This window comes from Corapipo altera, unplaced genomic scaffold, assembly GCF_003945725.1.
Source record: "Corapipo altera isolate COAL_440 unplaced genomic scaffold, ASM394572v1 2b, whole genome shotgun sequence".
In the NCBI taxonomy this organism is placed as follows: domain Eukaryota; kingdom Metazoa; phylum Chordata; class Aves; order Passeriformes; family Pipridae; genus Corapipo; species Corapipo altera.
The window spans coordinates 12,478,116-12,498,383 of NW_020884874.1; the positions used below are offsets into that span (position 1 = coordinate 12,478,116).

Genomic DNA, 20,268 nt, shown 5'->3' on the forward strand with positions numbered 1-20,268 from the left:
AGGTACCTGAATCTACGAAGCATACTTTGCATGAACACACATAGCACCATCAGCAACTTAAATACATGCTTCTGAAATAAGTTGGTTACATTTACAAAAGAACCCAAATCCCCTCTACCTGGATACAATTGTGCCGCTGAGCTGTAAGCTAAGATTTTTAGCTTATGATTTTGTCTCTTGTGAAGAAAGTATCTTGTGCTTTCTTTATTTGCTAGCCAAATTTCAGTGTATTCCTTTGTTTCTGCACTCCAGTATATAAATTTCTTATCTGCAGTCAAGCTGCCGATTTTCTTACCTGTAGGAAAACATTGCATAGTTAAGTTTTTTAATCACAGAATCACAGAATATGCTGAGTTAGAAGGGACCCACAAGGATCATTGAGTCCAACTCTGAGCAAACAATTTTACAAGAGTAGATGGGTGTTTGTATTCAGAGTGTGTCAACATAGGTTGAGTCAACATCTTAGCCATAGTGTACCTTCAAAGACCACTCCTTGAGAAGAGATTTCTGATAGTTTCAAGTAGGTGTCATGAAGGTGAGACACTGTTATTTCAGTTTACAAGTGTGGGTTCAAAGGGGTTTTATTATCCATAATTATGAGAACTGTAATTCTATCACCAAACACAAGAAATGAAACATGAAAGCGAGAGTTGTCTGCAGAAATTTTCATCTTTTTTCAAAGATGTAGACCACTGTGATCTGTCATCTGCCAGGAACAATTAAGACAGATCATCTGGTAATAGAACAGCTTTACCAGCACTCATCCAGAACTGAGCTGAAAACCAAGCAACCAAGATTAGGTGTTATTACAAAAATTGAAATGTAGATAAGTTGTCATACAAGACCGTAACTTAATGAAGTACCCTCCCCACATATTGAAGTCAGCAATGCCATTATCAGGCATGACTTAATGTGTTCCTGTATTTTCTCGCTGAGATAAACTCTAATAGGTGTAGATAATATGAAACCCTAGCAAAATAAAGTGTTAATACTTCAAGTGAAATCTGTTGACAGGTAGCATTTGAGGCTGTAGCATCTCATTTGATTTACATCTTACTAGAACACATACTTCCATCACACTGCTCTTCCTCCCAGTTTGTATCAACAGAGTACACAACTGAAAACGTAGAACACAAACATTTTGTCCATATTGACTAAAGATGAATCAGTTTTATAAATAATGCGCTCCATGACTGCTATTTTCAGAAATGAATATTGATTGATGTAAGAGACAGCAAGAATCACAAACTACCTAGAAACATAACAGAGCGCTCAGACCTTGAAAACCTGGTATTTTGGTAATTCTCCAACAGTGGCAGCCATCCACATCTGAGGCCCAAATTTCATCCCTTCCTCTGATGAAGAGAAGCTGGGGATTCTTGGAGTCAGACACATCTATACTCATCAGTCTTCCTAGTTCTGCTTCTGCCACATTACAGGTGCAGTAGTTCCTCATCTGTTCTTCTACTGACATGTATCCCAAAATGTGGTGCACTGTGTTATTCGGAATATCATAATAGAACATGTGGCTTCCATAATCAAGTTCTTCCATCCAGTACAAGCGGCTATCAAATAAAATGCAATTCTTACAGTAGAAAAACTTCAATCTAAGCAATCTGCCCCAAGAGCAATCCTGTGAGTTATTAGCCAAAAACCTCCCAAATCTCTAAAATGAGGTAACTAGAGCAGTGTACTTGAAAAGTGATTCCAAGGGCTTACTGATTATTTTTGTATGGAAGGTCACAATAACTGATTATTCTGAATAAAGTCTTTACTGTAAAAAATTGTTGTCTGGTGCTGACTTTCATTTGCATTACTTAGATGGAAAAACCTGTTAGTATTTAAGTATTATTTGAAATCTTTACTCAAACACAGACATCTTTTGAAATTAGATATGACCAAGATCAACTAGCTGTATAAAAGTAGAACTACACTCAAAAATTTCTGAGATTTACATAATGCCAAAGACTCATGTACTATAAAAAGTCCTTTTTGGTCCTTAACAGTTGAAGATTTAATGAAAATAATGTTTAAAATATGTTTTAAAAAGTTATTAGTAATATGTGCCTTACCTTAAGAAAGGATATGACAACAGAGATGATACAGTTGAATTACTTTTGCCCAACTGCATGTTCAAGGCTTTTAGAGATTTTTTCTTGAACTCAAGATAAATAACAAATATTTGAGTTTCATTCCATGGTGTTTTCGAGGCAAGAAAGAGATGTCTTGCAATCCAGTCAACTGTTATGGCTGTGACATTGTGAAGATATGCGTCTTTGAAAAACTTAAGGAAAAAATAAAAACATTACTAAAACTGTTCAAGAGAAGAAATTTCCAACCTTATGCTAGAACGTTATGAAATTAGATTTGTTTCTGAAAGAAATGTCTACTTGGGAAGTAGAAGTCAAAATAAAAAGAGGCGCCATGGATTGAAGATTGCAATATTTTTATACAATTATTATATATTTATACAGTATAAAATATATAATATTATGTATTTATACAAACTATTGTTTAAAAAATATCAATTATTGCTTCCATATTGCTCGTGTATTCTTGAAATCAGAATGAAATGAAATTACATAAATCTGTTACAAAAAATAAATTTCTTTTATTTAATAGCGTGAATTTTAAATTAAATATCTGATTAAATATCAACAAAGCAGATGTCGGTAAAGCTATTTGTGATTAATAGGATAACTTCATCAATGGTATACTACACCCATTTTACTTTTTCAAAAAGACAGTTGGCCACAAAGTAATGGCACATACTTTCCTAGATTCTCTCAAGTAAGGGAAGAACATAGGAATACCTGAAACTTTGAAGCATTCTGCATATTCAGAATAAAAAGAGAATCTTGTATTATATAGTATGCTTTGTCATCATTAGCAGTATAACAGATGTCCTTTACATTTGTCTTTGCTGAAAGTTCCCACATGGTATGATTACTGTCTATGTCAGCAAGAGACAAGTTGTTGGCAGTAATAGTTATAAGAGTTGGGACAGGGAAAAGATCTGGAAGGAAAAGGACACAGCAGAATTTATGAAAAATATTCTAGATAATCACAGTAATTCATAAGGAAAGTATAAGATATAAATAAATGATGGCCCTGCTCTCAGTAAATAACTAAAATAATGAGACTCCTTCTTGTCATCACGATCAATTCCTCAGATATTTTCAATGACATTGTGGATGTTTACCTAACAAATTTAAGCATCATAAAACAGATTTGCTCATTTAATTAACTTTAACAGCCCAACTAGAAATAACCTATGATCTCTAGTAGATCTCTAGCTCTCCTGGTTACTATTCACAGCCTAATTAGAAATATTTTACGATCTCTAGCAGTATGCAGATTACAGATCAAAAGCTACCGTGCCATATTTCCTGGAGTTGACTAGATAAATTAATTTAGCATAGTTTTTAGGAAAGGCTTGAAATTCCTGAAATTTAGTCTAATGTTAAGTGATGTGTTCATCATTTCATGTCAGAAGCTGTAACTATCTTCTCTGTGGTGTCTGCTGTAAGGTGGAACAAATGTCACATAAAGTGTTGGAGAATATTTATCAGATTGCCAGATTCTTCTACTATCGATTTCACCAGCTATTGCACACAAACTATGAGAGGGCAACTAAATCATCCATACCTGATGTATTCCTCTCTGCCATTTCAGACAAAGGTCCTGGACCTACAGAGGTGAAGGCTTGCACCTGTGGGACAGAAGATTGTTCCTTATGTTAAGTAAGAGCATAAATGATTGCACTTGAAAGTCTGTAAAGTCATAGTTAATGACAAAACCAGCAGATCCACTGTCTGCTCACCAAGGAATATACGTGTGTGCTTCTGTTTGACATAAGTACTGCTCAGTTCAAAGGCAACATTCAGGTTTGGACCGTGGCTATGAAGACAATTTTAAGCCGTGGGCTAGAGAGTGACAATCCATGCTTCGTCTAACAATTAGAGCTCAAAGGACTCCAGACAGTCCTGCCTCTTTCCCCAGCCTGGAGCAATTCCTACTGTTGGTTGATGGTTCAACCAACATGGTGTTCTCCCCATCAATACCTGGTCTATTACATGGTCTCGTGCTTTTAACTTGTTTTTCAAGCACACATTCTGTGTGTTTCAAAGCTTTTATCACAATGAGACTATGACTTCTTGACAAGTTTTAAAATGGAAATTTTTTTTTATGGAAGCTGTGTGAGTCCTTGCAGAAACCACAAGCTCTTGCCCCAAGCCCAGTACCATCTCCTAGGCAAACACATCAGACTGCACTGATAATACCTACCATCTAGCATGACACAAGCTTAATTTTTCATACCTGAAACCTTACTGTGAGGCTGGGAAGCACATTCTTGAGAGAAAAATGCATCAGGGTGGTTTTAACATTGCTTGCATTCCACTCTGTGAAAGTGTCAGCAGTGCCACTCTGATTCAATAATTGATAGTAAATCCTGAACTGCGTTAATACTCCATTGTCCCTTTCAGGTCTGTCCCACCTGAACTCCACAAGGACTTTCTCATCACTTTCATGTAGGTTATGTCTTAATACATATATTCTAGGGTTTGTAGGTGCTGAAGGAACTGTATGAAAAAAAAAAAAAAAAAAGATAAAAACCACAGAAGCAATACTTCTATTAAAACACAAACTCTACCTCATAGTTAACTCTTTTAGTTTTGGGCCAGAGCTTTACAGGCTGAATGCTGACAGAGACAAATAGCAATTTGTGAGGTGTAAACTACAGAAGATTATCTAAAACTTCATGGCCATTCCTTTCTGTTTTTCATTGGTGTGTTGGTATCTGAATTTAACTTGCCTAGCAAAAAAAAGAGTTGTACAAACAGAAAAAAAAATGCACTCCTGCACTGAGATGGGACATATCTATTTACCCAAGTCCTGTAGGTAACTATGGGGCAGCAAGAATTTTCACAGTACAGAGTGTACTCTATCACCTCTTCTATCCACTTCAAAATCTATTGTATTTCATAAGCTTTCTCAATGCTCCAGTCTCTCAACACTATATTTTAGCTAACTTAACTTTGACGTGCATAAGAGAAAAAATAAAAACTGAATCAAAAGTAAAAAGCACATAATATTTACTAAAAATCTAATAAGTAGTTAAGATATTGCATGCAGCCTTTGATATTCATTGCAGTGGATCTCAGTTCCTCTTCTTGCTCGTGGTCATAAGCACATGGCGGATATGTTGTCGTGCATTTTCTGTTCTGAATTCTATTACTGCAATTATGTGCTTTTGTGTGTGCAATAGATAATTGCCAGAGATGCTCAGAAACATGTCCTTGCAACTCTGCCTATAGCTGGCGAGGTCTGACAGCTGCTTATCCTTCTCTGGGGTTTCACTTGCTGACGTAGACCTGGCCCCAGCACCCATTACAAGTGAGGAATGGGATTTAAAATTTTAGTACCTCCTTCAGGGGCTCGAAGAGATACAGATGTCGTTGGTGCCTTGCCCCAGTATGTGTATGGAGTGACAGTAAAATCAAAGAGTGCAAATGGTTCCAGCCAATCTATTCGGTAGGATGGCACTGTCAGGTTATGGGGATGGAGGCACTGTTCACTCTTCAGAGACTGTGAATGAAATAAAACAGAACAAAGTAAAGCAAGACTTTTTTCCCACTCAGAAAGGCCTTAAGTTTTCCAAAATTCCCTCAGCAAGCTGGTCAACTAAACCAAAACAGAGCTTCTCTTTCTGTGAGTGATCATTGTTTCACCAACTCCTGTGGTATTGTAGTGATGTGTAACAATGTGTTAGCAATATGCCCTCTGAATTTAAAGAAAAACTTGCCAAATGCACTAAAACTAAGTGTGGGGAGGGCTAGATTTCACATTCAGGCAAGGGCTGTCCCACTGTCAGCTCAGAGGACACTTCTCTTTCTGAGTTACCGTGAAAGGCTTTCTCACACATCTTTGAGCACTGTGAACTCCTTGCTTGGCTCTTCACACCCCAGCTGCTAGCCCAGAGCTACTGCTAAGCCCGTGTTCCTCCTGTGATGACTGCAGTGATGGAGAACCTGGACAACTTGCATTCCATTTACAGTTTAGTTTTGTTCTTGACCGATTTGTAAATGCTGGAGAAGAAACAAACTGAATTTCTGCTTAAAAAGAGAAATATCAGCAAGTAGATGCAGTAATATATGCAGATAATAGGGAAGGATTGCATGAATATCTTCACCTGTAGAGCTTTTGATCCCACGCAGTAAAAGACAACTCCCCATTCCACCTTTGTGGAAGGACTCCAAGTGATGTGAAAACTTGAAGAATTTCCTTTAATCCTGAAGGAAGACTCTGGTACTGCATCTGGAATCACTTTTGGTGTAAAAGACAAATTTCCTGTCCATAAACAGAAGAAATAATAATAACCTAAAGAATGTGAAGAATAGGTAGACTTTTCAAACCTGACGTAAAACATTAAAGTACTATGGAAAATCCTATAAACTGTCTTAAATAGAAACAATGAATAACACCATCATATATTCTTTTTATCCATACCCATATTGTGCTTTTATAATTGCACAATAACTAGATATATCCTTAAGAAGTTGCACTTGTCCTTATCCTTTGTCAAACAACTAAAAAATTTCAAGAATGAAGAATTGCAGGCTGGCAGTGAGGAGTTATTGAGGAGTTTAGACAAAGAAAATAATGTACCTGGCAAAGGTTTAAGTGATGCATGAACAAGGGTAAAGGCTGTAAACTCTGCTGGTTGTGAGAAGGGAATGCTAAGGCTCTGATTTACTTCCTGGGTTGTAATGAACTGAAGCCTATTAATCCAGAACAGACGACCACTGTAGTATTCCAGTGCACCCTGAGATATTTCCGAAGTACTCCATGCCGCAAATTCTGTGACTATGGCATTGCCACAACTGTGAAAACACGTATGAAATTAGCAAACTGAAAGCACACGTGTAGAGAAAACAGATTTATGCAATGTTTGACACATTTATAAGTTTCTCATAATTCAAATTCTTAATACTCATGTAGGAGACAGGAAAACAAATTAAAAAGTTTTCTTTAAGCTCTTTAAAGCAGAACACTTTTCAGAATATGAAACATTGCAGAAACACCTGCAAGAAAATCTAAACAAACAAAGAAAAAACCCTTTTCATTCCCTTGATTTCATTGGAAAACAATTATAAAATGGTTTAATATTCTGATGCAGAAAAGTGAATATTTTGAACAATCAGCTTATCTGTCAGCAATTTCACTGAAACAGAGTCTACTTTGCAGAATAGGATTCATTCCACTTCATTATATCAGAAACCCAGATGAATTTGACCCTGCTAGTTTCCTTCTTTTATTAAATTCTATTAACATTTTCCTCCACTGAGATCACTGATGATTTAATCTGCCTTGTATATTGTATGTCAAAACTAAAAAGGTCTTTTTAGGTTCCAATTTATCTTCTGTGTAAGAGATTATATATGTCATTAGAGGCATCATTTTGCCATCTCAGAAATGTCTTTAAGCTTAGACGCATGTTATCCAAAACAAATTTGGAAAAGCTTTGACACACCAGCAGGTCCATTAGGATGGATTACTTCTGATCTCTGTATTCTGGCATGCCAGGCACAATATGGTGGCCAATTGGTTCACAATGGGGCTGCATATTCCAGCTAAAACTAATCAAGTTATTTTGATTCTTTAAGTATTTTCTGTTAATCATACTAAGTCTAAAATGAGTCAGAAAATTCAACTGATTCCACACAAAGCCATCCTGCAACATTACAAGCACATGTAAATACAGGTGCCGTTCAGGTAAGTTTAAGAAGTTTATTCTGATGCTTGAAAAAAAAGTAGTGGCATTTTCCACATGGAAAGGAGCAAAAGATTAGTTTCACAAACTACCACTTATCACACACTTGGCACTTAGAGAACAAATTACCACTTTTCTCAAGGTTTTAGGAAGTATTCAAGCTAACCCATAAACATGGTTTTGTTATGTTTTGTCTTTTTAAAGGAATAATGTAGCCATTTCATGTTCAGGATGATCAAGAGGAAAACCTGCTGAGTACTGATTTCTCAGATGAGAAAGTAGTGTCAGTTTGAGTCCTGAGCTTCATGCAAGATGAACAAGTTAGAGAGCTCTAGGCACTTGGAAACTGTCAGATGTTGTAAATGCCAAGATAAAATAGACAATAAATTGTGACTATTTCCTAAAGCTAAGTCTAAATATTAATGAGCATTATCTCAGTTAAGCTGAGCTTCCACATTTTTTTCTCTCACTGTAGGACTGTTACCATCTCAACATGTAGTTTGCAATCAGCCAGTTGTGATCACTAGCTCTTCTTTTTCTTCATTGTTAAATTAGTAAATGGTGTGTCCAGCATTGGATAATTTCTTTTTTTCTCAAAGAGTATCATGAAAGCTAGAAAATACAGACTTTCTTAACTCTGCTATACATTTACTTACTGTTCTTTGCAGAGAGAAGCTCTGTGTAGGTTTAGACATAGACTATCTTGCACAAGCCAGTAAAGAAAACCTTGGATGAGATCCAAAGTTAAACCAACCACCTAGGAAAAAAACAGTCCAAATGGCAATTTGAACACATCTTCACTTCTGAGGTAAAAGCCCTTAGGCATAACTGTTGTCTAGACAACTTCATGCATGGGTATTTATTGGCAAAAATAACATTACTACCATGAATGTTTATTCTAACACAAAAAGAGACAGCTCTAGAAAATAATTCAGGTGCTTGGTGGACAGCTATTTATAGCAGCTGATTATTTTCTAGATAGGATTTTATTAACACCTGTCACAGTGTTCATCCCCGGAGTATCCGAGTACTTCAGATAGGATGGCAATAGTGTATAAAGTGATTAATGGAACTACCTATCAAAATCTCTAGAATACATCCAGTATTTTAACAATCTTTATCTGAAATAGGTGGTTGATATCCAGTATGAACATCAGAATCACCTTTTAAAAGAAGTATTTCAGATCTTTTGTCTTTGTTTTCTGGCTTTGATTCTATACATAGAATATATAATGTGTTGCACTACTTATGAAAAATAGGTGCAAAATTTTTATTGATTTATTTCATTAAGTGGGAAATTTAAATATTTACATTTTAGTAAATAATTCATTATTTTAAAAAGAGAGGGTGTACAGGAAATTAAACAATCTTCCTGTTCATTACTTCGATGTTTTACCCTTATTTAAGTAAAGTGAAAGATTTTTTTGTTTATTTTTCATAGGATCTAATATACAAAATAGAACTCTCTTGTTTTTGCAGTAAACAACAGACTCAATACCATATGCAACAGTAATAGAAATCAGACATCTAATAATCTGTTCTACAAATAAAAAAGAATTTGCTTCCACAAGTTAGTCTGCTAAATGTTATCAAGTTTAGTCTATGTCATATCATTAGCACAGCTTGCAAGTTGTTAGGGGCCTCTCTGAACATGTTTTCCAGCAGCTCTCAAACTTCTCATCCAAACACTAGTTGTAGCTATTCTTTTATAAGCTTAAATTTCCATTATGGATGTAAGTGGAACAGCCTTTTTTTTTTTCCCTAACTCTTCATTAATAAACTGCAGAAGATGATGACAGGAAAGCAAATGCTATATCAGTTAGTTGTCTGTTGCTCCTTATGTAATCACATTCTTGACATATTTCTGTTGACACTGTGTGTCAGAAAATTAAGGTTTGAATGATTGCTCCCGTAGGTTGTCCTGTTAAAAATATCTCACAGCATGTACGTGTCTGAGTGTATATTTAGTTAACCATGTTATATTTTATCCTGTTTACCTATTCTCCCTCCTATGCTCAACAACAAATGACATCTTCTGGAATTTATCTTGCTTTCTTCAAATATTTGGGCTTTTTGTCCTCGCCCCATTTTTTTTCTACAACTATTATATTTTCCCATAGGTGTGTCCATTTTCTTTCTCCTAATCCCTGGTATCACCATTAATAAAAGGCAAATAAATAATTGTACTATTCATCTTCGGGAGTTAGGCAGTAATTTAACATCTCCCCTTCTCTTATGCTTCAAAAACAGAAAAACTTTTTCCAGTTCATGAGAGGTACTAGTTTCTGGACACATCATGTAGTTGTGATGATGCAATGTAACTCAACATCATAAGATGCAGTATAAATTTAGCTATTTGACTAGAAATACTAAGAGACGACACCTAGAGGGTCCTGGGCCCCTTCCATATAATGCACTTTGCTGTTCCCTTACAAATAACTTTTGTTCCATCCATTGTACAGCCTAAATGGCTTACTAAGTGCTTTGAAAATTCTACGCCAGGTTCTAAGTTGGTATAAACCAGAATAGCTCTGCTAAAATCAATCAGGTTATGCCAACACACACTAGCTAAGCTAAAGAGCTGATTGAAAAATAAAATAGTTGTAATAAAGAGATCTAGTTCCTGACAAAGAAATTTGACTTTCAAAGCTCTGCCTTTGTATTGGTTTAGGAAAGTTGTCGTTTTCACAGTAGTCTCTTCAATTCCTATTCCTAGCACTCAAGCTAAAAGTAACACCAGTAAGAAACAGTTATGTGGCAAACATGCTTTAACTGTTGAATAACAACAATTAACAATTACATCTGTGTTTTAATACTGAGTTAAGAAGTGCTCTTTCCAGGATAAATATATCCATTGTGCAAGGAAGATACGTTAGTACTTGTGTAAACATATATTTGCATCTTTATACTGAAACGATATGACCAGCTCAATAATTCTGCCATTACAGAATGCTGTGCTGCCCTTTTTTTTCTGATGGGTTTATTTTGGGGTTTATTTTAATAAACACCTGTAAGCTATAACTGGTAACTTCTCAATCTCGGTATTTTTAGTTGGCTTTTTTCCTGTATGCATCACAGCAGGAGGTTGAGTTCAGGAAGTCAGTGCATAGATTAGGGCAGCAGAGAATCAGGAGAGGAGATGCTTGCTTGTAGGAGGTGTGAATAAGTGGATGGTTGAAGGCTGATATCACTGACATAGAGAAAGGTGCAGAAAAAAAATGACAGGAGGAGACAAGAAGTCTCATTGCTGCCAAGGTTCTTGAAAAGAGGAACAAGAAATCTGAGGTTAGCATAAGGCGATTAAGAGAAACAGGTAGTGAATCAAAAGAGAAGGACAAAGAAGGTAGCGTTCGCCTCTTAGAATAAAATACAAGTTTTGGATCCTTTGAAACAGATCATTCAGAAGATATGTGGTAAGTCTAAGTGTGCCATTGAGCTTGTACAGCATATATTTTCCCATAAAGACAGTCCACACCAGCCACCTTCAAAAGAGAGGTGGGAGGCTAATACTAGAAGATGTTTGACCTTTTGCAGCACAGACATTTCTGTCATGTACAAAAGTTCTCCATTTCTTCTATATTAAGGTTTACAAGTAGAGTAGGTAACATATCAGAAAGAGCTTTCCTTCTTCCCAAGCCCTCAGGAATGTAACAGACCTGTGAGATTAGCTGGTCTTTCTGTATGTTAATTCCCTTTCATGGGCTAAACCAGGCCTGGCTTTTTTTTATAATCGGAGAAACACTATCTTCTTTTCCTTTGGGAAAGAAAATTGAAATGTTCTGGGGAACGACACAAAGCTAACCAAGAAAGATAGATCTCTAAAATTGTAATGGGTCTTTAACAGAGAATCTGGCATCAGGTAAGATGGGAAAACAAATGGTATAACAGATGGAATAAAAACAAAGGCTTCTTTATCATGAGCTGTGTTTTAAAGAAAGCTGTTGCAGCAAATAATATATCTATGCTGACCAGTTCTGTGGCAGTCAAACTATGTCTCACTCCAGCACTCGGGACAGAGTGTACAAGCCCACACAGGCTGTGGTTTATGCTGAGGAGCATTCAGCTCTCCCTCAAGAGAGACTCCATACAGTAAAAGCAGTGCAGTAGATGGAACAGTCCCTCAGTCTGACCTGCTCAGGACACAACCTGGAAAAGGTTCAAAGCTACCACTGGGTCTACAGTCCCAATAACACTGATTCCCAAAGTTCTCAAGTCCCTTTTAAGAGAGTAAGGGATTCACTTGCCAGGGAATTTGGTCATCCATCACAGATCAGCAGAGATACAGAGGTTGTCTGTGCAGGCTTCAGAGCACATCAAAATGTCTGCAGGTAGGGAAGAGGAGTTAATGAACTCCCACAATCTGCAGGGTCTTTGATGATCCATAGGTGGAAATGGCATCTCTATTTGCTCTCTACCAGCCTACTCCTGCATGTAGGAGGAGTATTCTACCCTAATACAGCTAAAATGATAATCCCTCATCTCCTTTTTCCCCCTATACTGTTCAATGTCTTTACTCACTCTTATAAGAAGCCCCCTTTCCTTCTCCCTGAGGAGCTGCTCTGCTCTTCACAGCCTTTTGGAGTTCCCCATGAGCCTGGAGCAAAGAAAGAGGTACCAAGCTGGGGCCAGGCCTGCGTCTGACTTGGCAAAAGATAAAGAGAAAATGAAGAAGGGAAGAGGTGAGTTGGAAGAGGAGATCCTTGACAATTGTCTAAGTATGGGACTTGCTGTTCCTGGCACCACAGGAGGGACAGGATGAGGAAGAATGGAGACTGTCAGTGGCACCCTCATCAGCACTGTGGCAGAAGCAGCAGTGAGCTGTGCCAGGCCTCAGCAGGGACCAGCTGCGCTGAGTGCAAGTATGGCACCAGCTACCATTCCCCCTCTCTCATCACCACAGGCAAAGCCTGTCTCTACAGCAGCACCTCTGCAGCCTGAAGCGCAAATCTGATGTCCCTGGCAAGTGCCTAGCCCCAAAACTGGCCCTGTCAGGACCTGCAAGCTGGGCAACATCACAAAATAGGCAGGATGCTATGGAGCTCTGCCTACTTATTTTGATGTGTGACCATTAGAGTTAAATCATTTAGGGAAAAGCAAGTACCTTTCACATATGGGAAGGAGCAGCATTACAACCACAAAGAGATGTCTTATGTCACATTTTATTGCAAACATCTGATTTTAGAATTATGAGCCACGGTTTTGGTACAGTTACTACATCACTTAATTCTTACCCTGTTCTCAGAATGATACAAAACTATTGCAAGTAAGGCATGTTATTCTTCTGGTAGTAAAACGTCAATTTTGGCAGCCACGAACACTGACTATATTCAAGAGATCTAAATACTAAAATACACACCAACCCACCCCCCCATGACTCAAAAAAACCCCGAACAAACAAATAAAAAAACCCCAGTCACCTGTTTATCAGAAAACTGTAGCAGCTCTTGTAACATCAGATACTCCTCTCCATTCAATCTTGTACTCTCCACTGAATACATTGTGGCCCAGTACAAATAGCCATTTACTGAATCCACTACTAGATCCTTCACTGGGAGCATGACATGAGCCACAACATCCATATGGCCCCCCCGCAGCGATCTTCTGTATATCTAGGGACAAAAGAATTGCTTTTAGCATCACACCTAAATCATCAGCCATGCTCAACTGAGTATACACTGGCGACTTTTCCACAGCCTTTTATCAGAAGCCTATGCAATCCTTAGACTTTCAAAGCCTAAACCTTTTACATTCAAAGTATAAGGATGAAGAATAGCCAAAAAAATTATTACTTCATTTTTACCAGAAAGTAACAAAAGAAGAAAAGCTGAAATAGCTTTTCCCTTTCTTTTTCCCAGTTTTGGCAGCCTTCTGTCTGACAGAGTTTCTCACCCGCTTCATATTCACTATTCACAAGTGTAAGTGAGGGTGCAAGGCAGTGTGAAATCTGGCCTTCTAGCTCCAGTTTTTAAAACAGCTTCTGACTTTGCACTTACAAGAAATGAAAAGCATAATTTGACAGCACTGCATAAATTAGCACTACAATTTTGAAGTCGGATACCTTTTAAATAATTCACATGTCAGTGTTCCTGATATAAGAGTGTACAAAGTGCATTTGTAATTATTTTTTAACTGCAGTGATCTGCAAAATATCACAGTACAGAGGTCAATCTTGAAAATCTCAGTGTAAACAAATAGTGTCAAATTTGATTAAAATAAAGTTCATCTACTTCTTAGCTAAGATCAATTTGATGGCCTCCATTTTCACTATCTTCTCTCATTTTTACAATGTTGAATCCACCAAAACTGTTGATAGCATGTTTGATTTGCCTTTTTTGCACCTGGTAAATTCACTATCCTGGATTAGTGAATGTTAGTGAACATTTTACCCCAAAATTTTTTGTAACTCTGGAAAATCACATAAAGAAAGAAAGACCCCCTTGTTCTACACTATCATAGCAGAGGTCCAAATGCATCTCAGATTGCAAGAAGTAGGGATTATCTTTCTAAATTCTGCCTTACAGTCTTTTATTGTTGACTTAATGGAGGTTTTTTCTCTTAAGAAGTGCAACTATACCTACCGTATTTGCTTTGCCAGCCAAATACAAGTATTGACCCAACCAATCCAATGCCAACATCCTTGCATCTCTGACATCAGGTATATAAGTATTCTCAGTGGTACCCTTTCTTATGTTAAATGACCAAGTCTGAACTTCCCCCATGGAATTAATCCAATAAAGAGTGTTATTATACCAATCGAGGTCTTGAAGAAAAAAAAAAGGAAGATATTAAGCATTTCACAAACATGCAAATAAAACCCCCATATTTTTCAAAGAATAAAATGTAGCCAGACACTTCAGCTTTTTAAAAATCAATACAAATCCACAGTTAGGCTCAGCTAACATGAAGATAGATGTTTCTCTATAGGAATACAATGTATATAAATAATACATATATAGCTCTGATGACTATAAATGTATGACAAGCATATACTGGGATGCTGGAGACATAACTATTTAGGTCAGAGAGTCGAATTTAGCTCTGCTGTAACTGAGGTGATGTCAGTAGGGTTTCACTAGGGATTCATTTGACTCATAAAATAGAAGAGAATGAGGACAAAGGCTTGGCTCAATGAAGCTCTTGCACTGCACTGCACTGCACTATATTCAAGTCTAGACTGCTGCAATAGGAACTCTTGTCTTTCAATTCTGCTGCTGAAATTTATGGAAACCTAATAAATTGCAATAAGTCTGTAGCAGCAGCATGCAATTTGTTTAGTATTCACCTGAAATGTTTCCTATATGAGGATAGAGGAGTTCTCCTGGCCCATAGCTATCCAATTGCTGCTTCCAGAGACCTTCAGGCCCCACTGCCAACATACATGGATCTTCTTCAGCTGATAAAGAAAGAAAACAGTGGTTGTGCACACTAAGAAGCAATTTTTGTATAAGATTTGTATTTCAGTAACAGGGTTCTTATTTCTGGAAAGCTACAAAATCACCCTTAACACTTATTCCTAAGGAGTAGTGGACAAAGAAATGCATGAAAATATCATAATTTGACAAACTCAGAGGTTAAGGGCAGGTTTAGTCACAGAACAATAAGGCATTTTGAAATCCTATTAGGTGCTTAAAAACCACTGTGTGTTTTGACCTGGCCTTACCAAAGTCAGGTAAAAGTCACCCCTAATCTTAAGAACCAGTCCAGCACTTTAATCTGAAAGGTATTTTCCCCTCAGACATAGGTTATTATGGGTGAACTAGCTTTCAAACCACATTCCAAAGACCTACAAATTTTAGATATCTCACACACATCCATTTCCTCTCATTATTTATGCTCAAACCAAGGATTTTCAGCATTCAGTGAGCTGCACTTTTCCATGAACTGTCATTAACTCCCAAACGTGCAAACCACTTCAACGTAGAAAGTTCTTTACAGAGCACAGGAAAGGAATAACACGTCTCATACTGTTAATTTGATAATGTATCAAATAATGTGTTTGATAGCGTATTTGCATTAGAAAAATGTAGATAAGTAGCAATATTAAATGCATAAATAATATTTAATATCATTATACTATTTTAAGAATCTCACTACTTTGACTAAAAGCAAATTTATTTATCCTGTGTTCTTTAATGTTTCTAAGACAAACCATTCCATGTCCTTTATTTTACAGTCTTTGCCCAAGGTCTAGGCCTCACCAGGTGGAGATCTGCATATAAAACTTGTTCTTCATTTTTCCTATGAGACAAAGCAATTCTCACCTTCTTCTAAAGTTGTGCCTCTAAATGACTCTGACCATGGCCCTGCACCAGCAGGAGACACAGCTCTAACCGACACTTCATACACTCTGAAGCTGGCCAGACCCTTCACTGTAAGCCTCGTGTTACTAATATTTGAGACAATCCATTTCTCCTCAAATGGGTGTTGAGATGACACTTTCACATCATAGGTCCATTTCTGCCAAGCAGATAAACCTGTGAGAAGCAAATCATCATGTTATTACAGAAGAGATGGTTGCAACAGATGATACACATTCTTTGAGAAAACTGTATATTGGAGACTCCTTTCAAAGATGCCAGTATCAGGGAAATTGGGAGAGGGATAAATTAAAAATGTACACTCTTCATCTCTGGGACCAACCAAGAGCAGTGGTTCAATCCCCAATGAAGAATGAAGTTGGAAGAACCAAAATTTTCCCCAACCAGGTAATTTTCTACTGGTCAAAGACTCATACACAGAGGATAGAAACCATAACACAGTCACTGATCAAAAGTCATTACATCTCTGGCATGCATATCCTGTGTGATATCAGCAACCAACATTACTGCTACTCCACACCACTCTTAAGTTGAAGACTTGCTTAAAATCCTTGGAGGGGACAGATGAATTACCAATATACACTTGTATTAATTCAGACAGACAATTTGGCTATTTTACTGGCAAATTATGGCTTACATTTTTCAAACTGAGATAATTCCACAACTTCTATGAGGATGTGCTATTGAAGTCTCTAAAGCCCAAATCAAGAAACGGGAAACCAGAAAGTTACTCTTCTAGAAAGAAAAGGAGTAGACTTTCAGTGAGAAACAACTGAACTTACTGGTTCCAATACTGTGTTCAGGTGGTCTCCAGCTGATCACAGCTTGGTCCAATCCAAACAGCACCATGACAAGACAAGGAGTAGTTGGTAAAGGAAAAGGCTGAGCTGATGCCCCATAGAAAATCAAGTTGCCAAAGCCAAAGTATTCTGGATACACCAAATTGCAATCCACAGTATACTCATTGAAGCTAGAACCTCCTGGAGAGACCTCCTCGTGAAAAACTGCAGAGCCATCTGTGACTGTAAATGTGTTATCCTCATAAACAAAGCTCTCCACATCATTAAACGGCACGTGTGATCGCAGCATGCGAAATTCTGAACCATCAAGAAAACCTGACACAAAGGCGTGTTCTGTTTTGTTGAAGAAAATGAGTCTCTTAGATTGGAAGTTGATCATGAAGGTTCTCAGAGCACTGGATCTCACTACTGGTGAAGCTATGGAGGCAGTACCAGGAAAGAGTGGAAGGTTTGCTCTGTATATGCCATCCTCCAGGAGACAGAAAATATAACTGGCCATGGAGCAAAATAAACCCAAATAACTACAGTGCAAGCACTCTGTAAGTGACACACAAATATTTTAACAGCTCAGAGATGTGCCTGTGTTTGTGCACAACAGGAAAATGCTTTTGGCAGTATTAATATATATATACTTCAAGAAGTAACCACATAAATTTTTACTTTCTGGAACTTTTGATAGCAGATTATTGGAGAATATTCTTCCATAATATTTCAAGTGTTAAGCATGAACATTTAAAATGCATAGAGATTCATATTCATAAAGCACGAAATTTCTGAAACTCAAATTTCTGTGCTGGAAATGCTTTATCTCCTCTATTAACACCATAAGAAATAATGTGCAGAAAACAACACTGCATGGTACCACTCTTGTTCCAATTGTTTTGTAGTTTGCTATTTGTTACCAATTGCATTTCTGTTTAGCTAATGCAAGTGCTTGAAACAGGAACCTAGATGACTAATGAAGTGGAGAAATTTAGATAGGAGCTTTATAACACCTTTGACATCAAGTGATCGAAGGAGGACGCTTACCCATTATAGGGATCAGCTATAACCTTCCTAGGAGATGTCACATAAAGAGGAGTGACGTCTTCAACTACCGTGCAGTTCTCTAAATGGCAGACATGTATCTGGCAAATGAGAAGAAAAACTGGTCATGCATTCACAGGGTGTTTGCTAATGAGCAAACAAGCTAACCCAAGATTCCTTTGGGGGAATCAGGCAATGAAACAGCTCTCTCAAAATGCTAGGTCCTTCTGGGCTCCTGAGTTGTCAGTCAGCCAAATATAACACTTGTACACAAGCACAAATGCAGCCATGACAGCTTACCCTGAAAGAGCTCTCTGTCAGTCATCTTCTCTTCCTACCTCTAAGCTGGAGGGGAAAGCCCAATTTTGACGGTCTAGGCAAACTATACTTGGAAAATGATCTGACAGGGAAGGGAAGTGCTTTTCTGATTCTGGAAGCAATAGCTTGGGGTTCAGAACTCTCTGCCATCAGTCTGTTCATCTACAGCTCAGTTGTGTCTTTTTATCACTACTACTTTTCCTCCTCTCTGTTCCCTGAGCAGTAAGCAAAAAATCAGACATGGCAAGAGGATTACAAAAATAAAAAAATTACCCCACTAACCATTTAGGGTAAGTTTCTAGTCCTTTGTACAGCAGGAGAGTACATGAGACAATTCAGAGTCTTACCATTAATGTAATTGATGTTTTATGAGTAGGAAATCAAGTGCAGGATTGCCATCTCCATTTTTACTTCAGATTGAAGCCATTGTAATCAGAGCTGTCATCATTGTATGAAACACTTTCCCTCTTAAACATCTTTTGTCAATTATGAAGGGCATTATAATCACTAACTAATTATCTGACCATCTTCCTGAGGCAGAGTAGGAACCAAACAAATTAGATGGGAAGCAAGTGGACAAACAAAGTGCCTATACTGGGTATGAGGAAGGCATGAAGTCAGTCTCAAAAACAAAGCAGTTAAAACTAAAAGACTTATGTCCTAAGGAGAAAAATAAGACAAGGAGCCAGAGTTCCACATAGGGGAGTTACTTTAAGCATGATCTGATACTCAAGTCTTCCTTATTTTTTAAATTATGAAATATGTGGATATTACTGAAGTTAAAAATATATTTCTGTAAGTATATTTTGTGCATACATATCTACATATAAACCGTATTTTCTCATGTAAAATGAATCACAGTAATGGTTCAACTTTAGTAAAAAATTAAGTAAGCCCTAGAGCATTACCTTTTCATTCATGACAAAGTATATTCTATGGTAGAGCCAGTCTACTGAGATGGATGTAATATTACCCCAGCCAGCATAAAAGAGTGTTAGGTCAGATACATCAGACATATTTGCAACTCCTTTCACCCAGATGGAATTCCCCTCAGAAAAATAGACAACTTGCTGATAAATATTCACAGAAATTCCTAAAAAATAGAAAGATATGTGCACACAGATAATATAAGAAATAATTTTCAGTTTTTCAGTTAATATACTGAATGTACTTTTCAATCTGCAACTCATCATCATAGGAGAAAAGTTAACTGGGTTTTTTCCTCTGCTTCTTGTCATCTTTAAGGCAATAAGGAAAGTTTCCCATTTGCTATGTAAATGACATTATTATAGAGAATTGCCCTTCAGAAAGGTAATCAGACAAAGAGGAGATATGTAATATGCAAACCGACACTGATTGCCCCTCTATAGGGCAAACAGATGCAATTGGCATCACCTCACAAAGTACCGTTCACTCTAACAGTCAAGGTTGACATAATCTGTGCCACCCCTGCACTGTCAAAAGCTATTTAGTCAGGGGCGACATTCTTTCTCTGGAGTCTTTGCCTCTGTGAAATTTGGTAAACTCAGATTTCCACGCTGTCACCAAGGAGCAGTGTAGATAAGAAACATTAGAGTTGTGAGGAATTTGAGATAACAAGGTTATCTGGTGACTTTGGCTACTAAATCTCTCATTAGTATGCTAATACACCAGCCAGTACCTTTAGCATTAGGTATTATTTTATTCTGAAGTTTGAAGCACATCCCCATATTCATGTTGAGAAAATATAGACATTAATCATAGGGAAACATGCATTCATATTACCTCAGTTTAGATACCTACAGTGTAAAAGTCTCTCTCTGAAGCAGCTGCCTAAATACAGTGAAGAAAAAGTTGCATTGGGGAGAACAATTTATCTCTTCCCAATGCCTGTCACTTCAAATAGGTCTAATCATATCCTGAAAGTTCCTATTTCTCTTGATTGACTATAAAAGGAGGCTAGATATTGTCTCAGGCTATGTGAGGTGCATTCTGCCCTTGGTGAACACCAAGGTCTTAGACACGCTTGACAGAAAAGGAGAGAACCCAATTA

At 37.4% G+C, this 20,268-nt stretch overlaps 1 protein-coding gene across 1 annotated transcript in view; it reads right to left on the reverse strand.

Annotated features, from left to right (window-relative positions):
• Window positions 1-20,268, reverse strand: part of ROS1 (ROS proto-oncogene 1, receptor tyrosine kinase) — a 73,463-nt gene that overhangs the window by 40,074 nt on the left and 13,121 nt on the right. Inside the window, exons 11-27 of the mRNA XM_027634159.1 lie at window positions 19,145-19,329; window positions 17,922-18,019; window positions 16,875-17,383; window positions 16,036-16,248; window positions 15,057-15,167; window positions 14,353-14,534; window positions 13,192-13,383; window positions 8,431-8,531; window positions 6,670-6,884; window positions 6,194-6,351; window positions 5,427-5,589; window positions 4,321-4,583; window positions 3,649-3,712; window positions 2,814-3,016; window positions 2,073-2,284; window positions 1,279-1,565; window positions 119-295 (exon numbers count right to left, since the gene is read on the reverse strand). Coding sequence (XP_027489960.1) covers window positions 119-295; window positions 1,279-1,565; window positions 2,073-2,284; window positions 2,814-3,016; window positions 3,649-3,712; window positions 4,321-4,583; window positions 5,427-5,589; window positions 6,194-6,351; window positions 6,670-6,884; window positions 8,431-8,531; window positions 13,192-13,383; window positions 14,353-14,534; window positions 15,057-15,167; window positions 16,036-16,248; window positions 16,875-17,383; window positions 17,922-18,019; window positions 19,145-19,329 — 3,333 coding nt within the window. The remainder of the gene's footprint in view (window positions 1-118; window positions 296-1,278; window positions 1,566-2,072; window positions 2,285-2,813; window positions 3,017-3,648; window positions 3,713-4,320; window positions 4,584-5,426; window positions 5,590-6,193; window positions 6,352-6,669; window positions 6,885-8,430; window positions 8,532-13,191; window positions 13,384-14,352; window positions 14,535-15,056; window positions 15,168-16,035; window positions 16,249-16,874; window positions 17,384-17,921; window positions 18,020-19,144; window positions 19,330-20,268) is intronic.